Source organism: Oryza sativa, chromosome 3, assembly GCF_034140825.1.
Source record: "Oryza sativa Japonica Group chromosome 3, ASM3414082v1".
In the NCBI taxonomy this organism is placed as follows: domain Eukaryota; kingdom Viridiplantae; phylum Streptophyta; class Magnoliopsida; order Poales; family Poaceae; genus Oryza; species Oryza sativa.
In genome coordinates, this window is record NC_089037.1 from 19095987 (window position 1) to 19106663 (window position 10677).

At 40.8% G+C, this 10677-nt stretch overlaps 1 protein-coding gene and 1 pseudogene across 4 annotated transcripts; one reads left to right on the plus strand and one right to left on the minus strand.

Annotated features, from left to right (window-relative positions):
* Window positions 1-136: 136 nt before the first annotated feature.
* On the minus strand, window positions 137-9219 carry LOC4333214 (transcription initiation factor TFIID subunit 4b). 4 transcript variants are annotated; one of them, XM_015775742.3, is made up of 15 exons: window positions 9118-9219; window positions 8874-9003; window positions 5594-6009; window positions 5390-5485; window positions 4562-5167; window positions 4349-4465; window positions 2699-2817; window positions 2525-2612; window positions 2284-2419; window positions 2146-2201; window positions 2020-2076; window positions 1788-1934; window positions 1352-1423; window positions 1032-1263; window positions 137-641 (listed from the first exon to the last, which is right to left on the minus strand). In XM_015775742.3, the coding sequence occupies exons 1-15, from the start codon at window positions 9151-9153 to the stop codon at window positions 490-492; spliced, it is 2460 nt and encodes an 819-aa protein (XP_015631228.1). In that variant the 5' UTR covers window positions 9154-9219; the 3' UTR covers window positions 137-489. The 4 variants fall into 4 exon arrangements, 3 of the variants coding, with proteins under 3 accessions (XP_015631228.1, XP_066165176.1, XP_015631229.1); XM_066309079.1 differs by lacking the exon at window positions 5390-5485 and having other exon boundaries at window positions 5702-6009; XM_015775743.3 differs by lacking the exon at window positions 4349-4465.
* A 379-nt stretch (window positions 9220-9598) lies between these two features.
* Window positions 9599-10276, plus strand: LOC107277685 (uncharacterized; annotated as a pseudogene).
* Window positions 10277-10677: the final 401 nt, after the last annotated feature.

Here is a 10677-nt window from a genome sequence, read left to right on the forward strand (position 1 = left end):
TCAAGCTGCTTTACTGCAGTCGTGTTTTTAGGTGATGCAAATCCTAGCGACACGAATTAACGTACATATTGTACATTCTCCCAGTCCCACCAACGGTTGAAATACCAGCATTGCATGTTAAAAGAATCAGAATACATGAGAGTAATTCAATTATCTTAGTGGAAAAAAAGAGCTAACTACACAATCAGGTATCAGCTCTACATAATGAGCTTGATGCTGTTTATTATATCATGCCTGACATAGGAAGCGATTACAATATTATTCATGAGATAAAAGAACACATATGCACACTATTCTCGTTAAAAAAAATGGCTGATGATGTCGGTTCACTAGTGATTGTTAAATCCTGCAAAAATGATTTATCAACCAATCAAACCCATCGCTTGGTATTAGACTCATCTTCTATCAACCATTCTACTCAATACAATGCCCCCAAGAGCACAACCAAAATTGAACACTGCAACTCGAAATGCAATGGTTATACTGCAACTATTTCGCAGATGATTCTGCTGGTGATCTCCCATATAGCTGGAACAGCAAAGAGGATTTCAACATCTGAGGTTCCCTCTCAAGTGCTGCGATCACATCCTTCACCGTAATGCTCCGGGTCACTTTTACGTGTGATGATCTTCTAACACCACCTAATGAAAGAGGCACAAAACTTTAGGGACAAACGTCTAAATACAAGGCATGTCACAATGCATGTGGTGTGTAATCTACTCTTATGAGGCTTTGGTCTACTAGAAAATGACTCGCATATTAAAACATTCACACTAACTGGATACAAGGTGATCTTGTCCTCTTAAGAACTCACCAAACACAAATCTCAGGGTCTACAACTACAGATATCTACCAACCTTTTGCATGGATGCATTACTAAATGCTTATAACCAAAATATTAACTATCCCACTCAACCATCAAGTGGTTTTGTTCAATTGACTGACTCGCTTATGCACATTGGTTACTACAAATATAATAAACAACGGTAAAAATACAACAGTTTATCGGGGTCCAAGCATTGAAAATTAACCTGTCTTTTCAATTTCCTGTTGTTCTCTTGAACCTTTTCCAGGTTTCGGTGAAGACGTACGAGGCAACATGTTGCCTGGCATGGAACCAGAAGAACCATCACCATCACATTTGCTCTTCTTTTTTTCAGCCATGAACTGCCACCTTGAAAGCATGTCATCTCCGCCTGCTGCAACTCGTGCAGCAGCATTTGCAGCTGTTGTTCTCGTTTTATCATCTTCCGCCTTATAGGTCTGCAAGGCATGAAAATCATCAATATCTATAGCATACTATGTTTATACAACTGTGCAAGTATCGCCTGAGTAGTGAAAAGACACTAACCTTAGCATGCTTTGATGTGCTACGACTCTCATTCTTGTCCTTCTCTGAATCAACCACAGCATTGTCATCTCCCTGCATTTAAAAACATGATCTTCATTCAAACCGCACAAATCATAGTACTAAATTGTGAAACTCAGGCCCAATTTATGCCAATCAACATACTACGCAAAGGAAGGATGACTAATTATCACATCAAATCAAATACACTCTAGCAACCTGTACAAGGAGAGAGAACACAAATGGACGATGGAGATTAAATGAACTGGAGCACCTTGCTGCACAATAGCAAGCCATTGCTACATCTACATTTAAGTCAACCCCCTTACATGCTACAACTTTTGACATCTTTGATCCACCTGCCAGCCAGTCTCTATGTATTATACTACGTGTGAAAAGATATACTGAAATTCCAGCTGAAACAGCATGCAGAACTAACATCACTCTGTTTCCTGATTCTTTCAGCATCTTCGGCCAGCTTTTTGTCCCACTGTTCTCTAGCTTCTCTGTTCACCCTCAAAATGTGACTACGAACATCTGAAGACAAAGGATAAATTCGATGTCTTGATTTTTCAAGATCAACCCTCTACACAAAAGAAAGAACAAAATGAATTAGTATCTTAAGTAGAATTCTTTATTTGGAAAAGATCCATGAAATTAAGCCATCACACCTGTTTTGAAAGTCTTATTGTATTGCTTATGAATCCTCGTAACCGCTCTTCAACACACTGAATAAAACTTACGTTAGATTAGGAACAAAACAACTCCGGGAAGGGCGTTGCTAAACAGTAGCTCACCATCGATAGACATCGCTCCACGTCACTGCCTATGCTCTTCAAATTGCATTTCCTCACTGCCAAAACACCAGCATTAGATAATAAAATCATAAAAGACCCCTATCAAGTTAATTATTCTCGAAGGTCAAAGGTATTAACTGATCTCTGCTAATTTTTTTTTCAGAGGACCCTTTTGTAGGATGAGTTTTTCTTCTTCAAGTTGTACGACCATCCGAGCAGCTTCTGAAACTCGACTCTCCTCCTTTGGAGCAGAGAAAAGTTGCTCCTCTTCTTCCTGGTAAAAAGGGACAAGTTATGCAAGTAATGTTAACTGAATAATGAGTACTCTAAGGTATGCAGAAAGCAAACCATCAGAATAAAAGCACATCAAGGAATATACCCTCAGATTAACACCACTAACTGCAGTAACATCATTCAGCTGGTCAATACTTTGATCATGATAACCTCCGGATGTCTTCTGCTTTTTGCTGGCACAATAGAAAATGGCATCAGAAACCATAGAGCAAGTATGATTAGAACGAGGTCATTAACTCAGTATAGCCATTGGAATTACCTAGATGGTGGAGGGGATGAGCCTAAAGCGTCCAAAGGTTTCTTCTGTCCAGCAGATGCCTTCTTTTGAGGTGTTTTAGAAGCTGCTGCAGGGGGAGGTGTTTGTGTAGCAGGTTGGATCTAATGATAAAAAAACTCTCGTAAATACTCTGTCAATATTCTGTACATAGTTATATTATTAATATATTAATGCAGTAGGAACCACTCCTGTTTTCTTGTAAAAAAATAAAATATTGGTTAGAGCACAATAACAATATCGTGCATTACTGAAACACTTAGCTTGAACGAAAAAAAAAAAAAGTTAAACCCAACAGAAGCTAGCATGTGGCCAAATGGATAGAGGTGCAGATGAGCACCAAGCCCAGGGAAGTTCAGCACCTAGCAAATTTTTGGATTACACATGTGTGCACTCAATGGGCATACACTTGCTAGAGTTCTGAGAGATTTTCAGTTCTTCTGGCATTTTCCAAGTGTGTAGACATGTGCACAATCACATGTGTAAGGTGATGTGACTGTGGTGCATGTACTTTGCATGTTCCAATGTACACTAAAATAAATAAATAAAACCCAGCAAGAATAATTGAACAAATGCAAGCAAGCATATGCCTCTATGCACATCATAAAAGGCATATTTCATTTTTCCAATAAAATATAATAAATTGATATCCATATTTTTCAAACTCATGTGGGGGCCACTGCTTATCAGTAGTTCTGATCAGGACCAAGTTTTACATAAACCGATCAGATCTGAGATTTTTAAAAAGTACTTTCTAGATTTAAACATTGGCAATAGGCCCAAAAAAGATCAACAGTAAGACATACTCGAAAACAATTGCAAAATCACACATTCAATGAAATAGTATATCATCAATTATTTCACAAAATTCAAATGCTTTTTTCCATCCTCCAGATCGATTCAACCATTGATGCCTACATCAAACTACTAAGCTTCAATTGTTAGATCCTCCTGACTTGTAAAACATCTTTTGCTTAGCCCATTTGCATAACTGTGCACTGTCACTCTGACATATAAATCTATTTCTTAGTACAAACTATATGTTTGCAGTGATGCGTGTTATCATTCTAAAAGATATGAGAATAATCATATATGTTTAAAAGAGAAGATATAATTCTACGGTTTTATTTTGAAATAGCTATGCTTGGCTACAGCCATCATTTGACCAGTTCCTCCTGCCTCAGAATACAAACTGGATTTTCTGGTTTCTAGTGCAAACATCAGGAGTATGAACTTGTAATTCTCAAACTATAAGTATACTCAGACCAAGTTTATAATTCCATCTAGCTGTTGCTCTAACTTAAGCCAAGGTGAGCAAAACTAACTTAAGCTTGATCAATTATTAATAACCATAGTTATTACCAGTGTATCTTAAGCACTGTAATATACTCTGGATATGCTATATGTACAGATCCCACATGAGTCTCAAATAGGCAAAAATAAACATATCAGTAAAAGCATAAATACATGTACAATTGGAACTTTGGCATTAGTAAGATCATCATATCTGAGCATTCATGTGAAAATATACAAAGAATAATAATGCATTTTTTTCAGCGGGAATCTATCTTCCAGTTATATTGTTTTTCAAGTGACAATTAAGGTCCAACAACAAGTGCACACATCGACGTATACCTGCATGTTTGGTTCTGCTTGAGTGCCATGAGATCGATGAGGCTGACTTGAGTTTGTTGTGTTGAAAGATTTAGAAGTACCTGATGTTGATGGTTGGTTTTCAGGAACACCAACACCCTTACATCCAAAGGCTGTGTTAACTTGATTTACATGCATGGAGGCGCAAAAAAAAAAAAACACTTACGTAGATTCAGAGCATTAGATTTCAGTTACCTTATTTGTGTGTTCTGTTGGAGGGAAAGATTTAGTTTTCTGCTCTTTGTTTACTTGTTGCCATGGAGATATATTAGTTTGCAACGTTGGTCGTGCTGCCATGCTCCCAGTCACTGAGGTAACAGCTCCCTGGACTAATTGTCCTCTTTGACTGGAATCTGCCATTTGTGGTCTAAGTGGTACAATTGGACCTCCAACTGGTCGTGGCAATGGACGAGCATGAATATTATTTGACCCAAGCACAGGTAAAGATGTTTGTGGATGCTGTGTTGCTTGCCCTGGGGCTGATTGTATATTGTGTGGATGGCTGAGCATATGCCCCCCTTTCACATCTGACATGTTACTAGATTCATTAACCTTTTGCAAATTGCTTTCTGAAGATGGATAGCCCATGTTACTTTGCATTTGGCCTGACAAAGAAGGTCGGAAAAAAGGTGGTCTTGGGCTGTCACTAGCTTGGTTTGCAGGAATGGAATGAGCTGACGGATATGATTTGTGCTCAACTCCTGACGTAGAACCACTGGGAACATTCTGCTGATTGGAAACTTGACTTAACAAAGAATAGTTGCTTGGATTTGTCTGTGGATTCCGTTGCCCATGAGCAGCCTGCAGCCAAACAAGACCAGAATAACTCCCAAGAAAAACAGATTGTGATGGTAAGAACAACAATAGCAGTACAGAAAGTGGTGATAGATAGATTGACCTAACTTAAAGAATAGATAGATTGACCTAACTTACGCACTAACTGCACAATGTAAAGTGGCAGTCAGTTACCTGCAATGGGGGAGAGGTCTCAAATGAACCCTAATAAATTGAAACTTTAGTTACCTGAGCTTGATATTGTGCAGCAGCTTGTTTGAGCAACTTATCGCCAACAATAGTCCTTACAACTTTGAGAAAGTGTTCCTTGCTAACTTCATTTTTCTATCGAAAATAAAGGATATCTTTATGCGATAAGTATAGTTGAGTAATCAGTTATGCAATAATATTCTATTTGTTTTTTTTTTAATTCAGCATAGTTCAGGAACCAACCCGCAACTTTGTAAAAATGGACTGAACTTGCATATCCTTGTCTTTGTCAAGGTGCCGTCTCAAAATTGGTATTAACATATGAAATGTAACAACAGGAGGTTTCCCCACCGTAGGAGCACTATTAGTTTGATTTGTGCTTGGTGTTTGTTGACTCCTCATCTGTTGCAAAGGCTGCTTCTGACCAGAATTACTTTGTTGAGAACTGTTTCCTGGCTCTTGCTTAACCTTTGGCTGGTCTTGTTTATTATCAGCACCCCCAGATACCAGTTCAGGCCTAGATGGCTGCTCATTTGAATGATGCAAATGTTTCTGTTCCTGTTGTTGGTTCTCCTGGTTTCCAATTTCATTCTTTACTGAACCCTGCCACTGTTCATGATTGTGGGTGAACATTGAATTGCTCTCCTGAGGCACAAGACCTACATTTGAGATAAATTACTATAAAGTGAATACTTGATAAATACAATCGTAGCATAACTAGGTTTTTTTTTACAGAAATAGCATAACTAGGTTACCAAGAATATGCTAAAATTCTTTTACTTCAAGAGAAATATACTGAATTGCTTAGATGTTTTTTAAAGACAATATGCTGAGGTATTTGATATGGCAAAATTGTGGGCTTCCAGTAACAGTTCATTATGCACCACAGGACTTTGGTCACATTTCCCCCAGTTTAGCATTTTAACATAGAGTGTATCATGTGCGTCTTACCCTCATATTCATATGACCAAATGTTATTGGAAGTTTTCGTGATCATTTGCATTGTACTTTGAGACAGGATGAAGCAAAATATTTTGCAATTTTCACTGATAATTTACTTGATTGCACATCTAGAAAGTAAGTTTTACAAGGCTTAGAACACTCTTCTAATGATACTCTACCCCACTACCCAGTTCACAATATTAAAGAAAAACACATTGCAAACATCTAAAGCTTGTACAAACTATTTGCCACTCAGCTGATAAGCAAACAAGCTACTTATGTGGCAAGTTTTCTAGCTTTAGCTTCCACAAATGTATCTCTCTATTGTATTTGTCAAAAGGGATGAATGCAGATCTGAAGTTATTGCATGTTTAAACAGGCTTGATTCAACAAACAAAACAATCTGCAAATTTCAATAATAAAAATAATAATCTGAAAGCAACATGGAGAACTAACTCCAAGCAATATGATATTTAGTTCATAAATAGTTGGACATCAGGAGAGACTAATCATGCTACCCTTCATTCCAAAAGCCTTGCCACTGTGAGAAGCATGTGCGGGATGAAAATTTTGTACCCTTGAACTACAGTATCTCTGTCAGTGTCAGAGACTAATAGAGTCATTTATCTTTCCGATTGGTATTTTTACCTGCGTTTAAAACACGCATACAGAAGTTGTGAAAATATTTTAACTTAACCCAAGGTTTAAGAAAATATAGTGGTGAAAGTCTGTCTTGTTATGTCCCAAAACAGAAAGAAACCAATGGAACCTACATGCAATTCATTTAGACTGTTTTAAGTGCGACAAGTCAATGAAATATGTGCTCTCTTTCTCCTCTTTCAGTAACTTTAGCAGTATGTCAATGAGTTAACAGCACAGGGAGTGACAAAACATAGGATTTACTTATTTATTGCCACAATGTTTTCTCCAAGCTAAGTGAGGCGAAGCACAGAACCTGGGGTTTTCTAAAACTCACATACAACTAACCCTTTTAAGTACTCGCATTGGTTGGGTGAAAGTGCTTACAATGCAATTTTATTGCTTAATCCAAAGGGATGGCAATCATGTGCTTATGTAGCCAGTCACTGAAGAAGGAAATCTAATGAACCAATAAACTATAGATAGGATTAATATTCAACGCTATCTAAATATAGATACACATTGAACTAAACCCGCCAACCCTTGTCTCAGCTAGCGTGAATGGGCATGGCTGGCTGCACAGAGGCTAGTCCACAACCATGAAAGAAAGGTTTCTAAGTTTGTAAGCTGCAAGTGGCCAAGTTTCAAACCAGGTATAAGTGCTATCCTCAAAAGGTAGTTGTGCTTTTCCTTGAAATTCTATTTTCAGTGGAGTGTAAAATAGAACAAGAGCAGTGATAATAAGGGCAGAAGAAAACATAGAATGATGGGTATGCAAGCTTCATGTTTACTGTAAATGTTCCTACTTTGGTTCTTTGCTTGCAAATTTCATTACTTCCATAACACTAGAGACTTCCACAGCAAAGTGTAATGTTGATACTTCAAGACAGAACACTGTATAATGATTACAGAAGTCAATCAGAACTTATATTCAAGCTCAAGAAATATTGTTTAGGAACTTCGTTTCTTGTAGAACACTAGTGTAAATTTCACCAGCTCTTGTCAAAGTGGGTACCATATATTTACAGAATAAGTTGGAAGTTGCTCAATTTCAAGAAACATATTTATCTATGCCTCTTAATTATTGTTGACTAAAGCAACATAGAATATTGGTATAATAATGCTCGCTGGATAAAGTTCTTTCTATCCAGGCATACTTTACAGACCTGGCAAAGGAAAAGTGGATTCAATGGCACAGCAGCTATTTGAGTTACACAATGTTTGGTTGTCATCAAGCACTAAGAGAATCATTTCTGCAAGAAAAAAGTGTTGTGGTCTACTCCAGATTGTCATGAATTCATGGCCTACTGCTCCATTCCCCTATATGCAGGGTAAAATTCAAGAATCTACATGATTTTTCGAAATCAATAACCACATTCTTTAAGACAAACCCTTATAAACGTCTGTTGTTATTTTCATGCAGTCAGTATTAGGGGACTCAAAGATAAACCAGTAGAAAAGTTTTGTTTTCCTAACAAGCTGTTATGTTCACACCCTTCAGTACTTGGACACTTATTTCCTATAATTTTTCTTCCCTTGATGAATTGTTTTTTTTTTCCATTTGGGTCTCAATATGAAGAATATTTATCTCTATTTTAATATTAGGGATATTAGGGGAAGGCCCTCCATGATGAGAATAATGAGAAAAAGCCCAACCCATTGCAGTAACCAAAAAAAAAATCATAGAAGGCTCATTTGTCAGAATCCCTTCCAACACTAAATCTAAAATTGCGGAACGTTAATTCGAACACTAAACCTAGGTGCCACGTACATAAAAGTTTCTTGATTTCATTATTACCCCATTCCAAGTAGCGCATTGTCCAACCCCCTCGCAGTACAGTTTGTTGATTCCTACAACCCCCGGTTCTCCACAGGATCACACGAATTCGATCCGAGGAAGGGAAACAGTTTCCTAGGGTTAATTGGGGACAGGGAAACTCACCGGCGCCGTGATCCAGCGGCTGGGAGGAGGAGGCCGCGGCGCTGGTGCTCGCGCCGCCGCTGCCCTCCACCTCGCGGTTGAGCGCCGCCGTGAAGGCCTCGACGTCGGCGCCCGAGTGCATGGTCTCGTCCTGCGCAACCCCACAACAAGAGAGAGCCACCATTTGAATCCTTCCTTCCTTTCCCCCCAAAAAACAAACGAATTCGAGAATGAGGAGGGAGGGGTTGGGGTTGGGGTCGCGCACCACGTCGTCGTCAAGGAGCTTTATGAGGGGATCCATGGCCGGAGGCCGCCTCTCTCCCTCCTTGCCTTGCCTTGCCTCGCCTCTGCCCTTGTCGGCTCCAGCAAAAATAAAGGGAGGAGAGGGAGAAAATTGAATATGTACCACTAATAAAAACTGGCTTCGCTGTAACGCCACTCTCGAGATAGGATTCGTCCAGATGCCACTCTTAACACGTGGGTATTCGCTGGAATGCCACTTTTAGTCTTTTTTTCCATTTTGAAAATACTTTTCATCAATTTCAATTTTTCTTGGACTATTATGCCCCTGAGTCAACTGATTCAGTCGGACTCTTTCTTCTCTTCGTTTCAATCTAGCGAGCGAGCGCAAGAAGTCGAGAACAGAAGAGGCAGCGACACCGGCGCCGCCCACCACACCACTGCATCGCCGCCACTGCCTCTCTATTCCAGCCGCCGCGGCGCGCCTCATCGGTCCTGCCCCCTAACAGCTGCGCCGCCGCCTCTCCCCGGCGAGTCTCCTCCCCAGTCGTGCCGCCTATCCTCAGCCAAACCCTAGGCACCGAGCCGGCCGCATCGATGCGTACAGCCATGCCGTGTCCGCCGGCGAGGTGCTGGCGGCGCACCCCAACCACGTGCTGAGCCGGCAGTGCTTGTCGCAGCAGGAGGCGGTAGGCCGGATACACATCGTGTCGCCGGAGTCGAAGCTGGAGCGCGGCGAGATCTACTTCCTCATCCCGGCCGCCTCCGTCCCCGACGCCAAGAGGAGGACGAGCACCGGCGGCGCCGCCGACGCGGGCACCACGTCCGCAGCAAGTCGGAGGGCAGCACCGCCGTCGCCGATTGGTTGGGCAGCCCGGGCAGCGCGTCGCCGGAGAAGACAAGGATGATGAGGGCGCAGAAGCATCACCACCACCAATACCGTCGGTGCATGAGCACCAGGAGCCATGCCTCGCCGTTGCAGCCGCACCTCTCGTGCATCACCGAGGACCCCTGAGCTTAGCTTTCGTTTTTTTTCTTCTCTTCTCTGAATTCATAGTGGTTTTTTTTGCCTCCTGTGTAATTTCCTCTGGTGCCCGGTAGATATTTTTGTTCACTTTTTGTGTTAGTGATGTGCCGATTTTACATTCTGAAATCAACAACTATGTATAATTTTCAAGCACAAAGCGACTTCTATTCTAGTAGTATCTTCTTGTATCTTCGAAAAACATTTTGCAACTTCTTTTTAAAGTTCGTTTGGGTTAACCAAAGCGAACGAACTTGCTCATACAAAATTAAACAAGTCGGTAGCTCTGCTTGATGCGAAATTAAATGAAAATTAAACCGCTTGCAAGTTATATGTATGAACTCATGAAGTGAGGTTGTGTGTCATGGACTCATGGTGTATGTCACCGAGGAGGCGGCACAACTGCGTGGACCAGGAGGAGGCGAGGAGCGGCACAGCTGGGGAGGACCTCGGCACGGCGGCTAGAGCAGAGGTAGCGGTGGCGCAGTGGTGGTGGGCGGCACCGGTGTCGCTGCCGCTTCTCTTCTCGCCTTCTCACGCTCGCCTTATCAGGGGCATAAT

Excerpts from the sequence above, each read along its gene's own strand:
- LOC4333214 (XM_015775742.3), bottom strand. The coding sequence starts at position 9,153 with ATGGATCCCCTCATAAAGCTCCTTGACGACGACGTG. Across the intron at positions 5,486-5,593 it reads CCATTTTTACAAAGTTGCGG|AAAAATGAAGTTAGCAAGGA; the intron begins GTTGGTTCCTGA and ends TATTTTCGATAG. Across the intron at positions 1,935-2,019 it reads CAATAAGACTTTCAAAACAG|AGGGTTGATCTTGAAAAATC; the intron begins GTGTGATGGCTT and ends TCTTTTGTGTAG.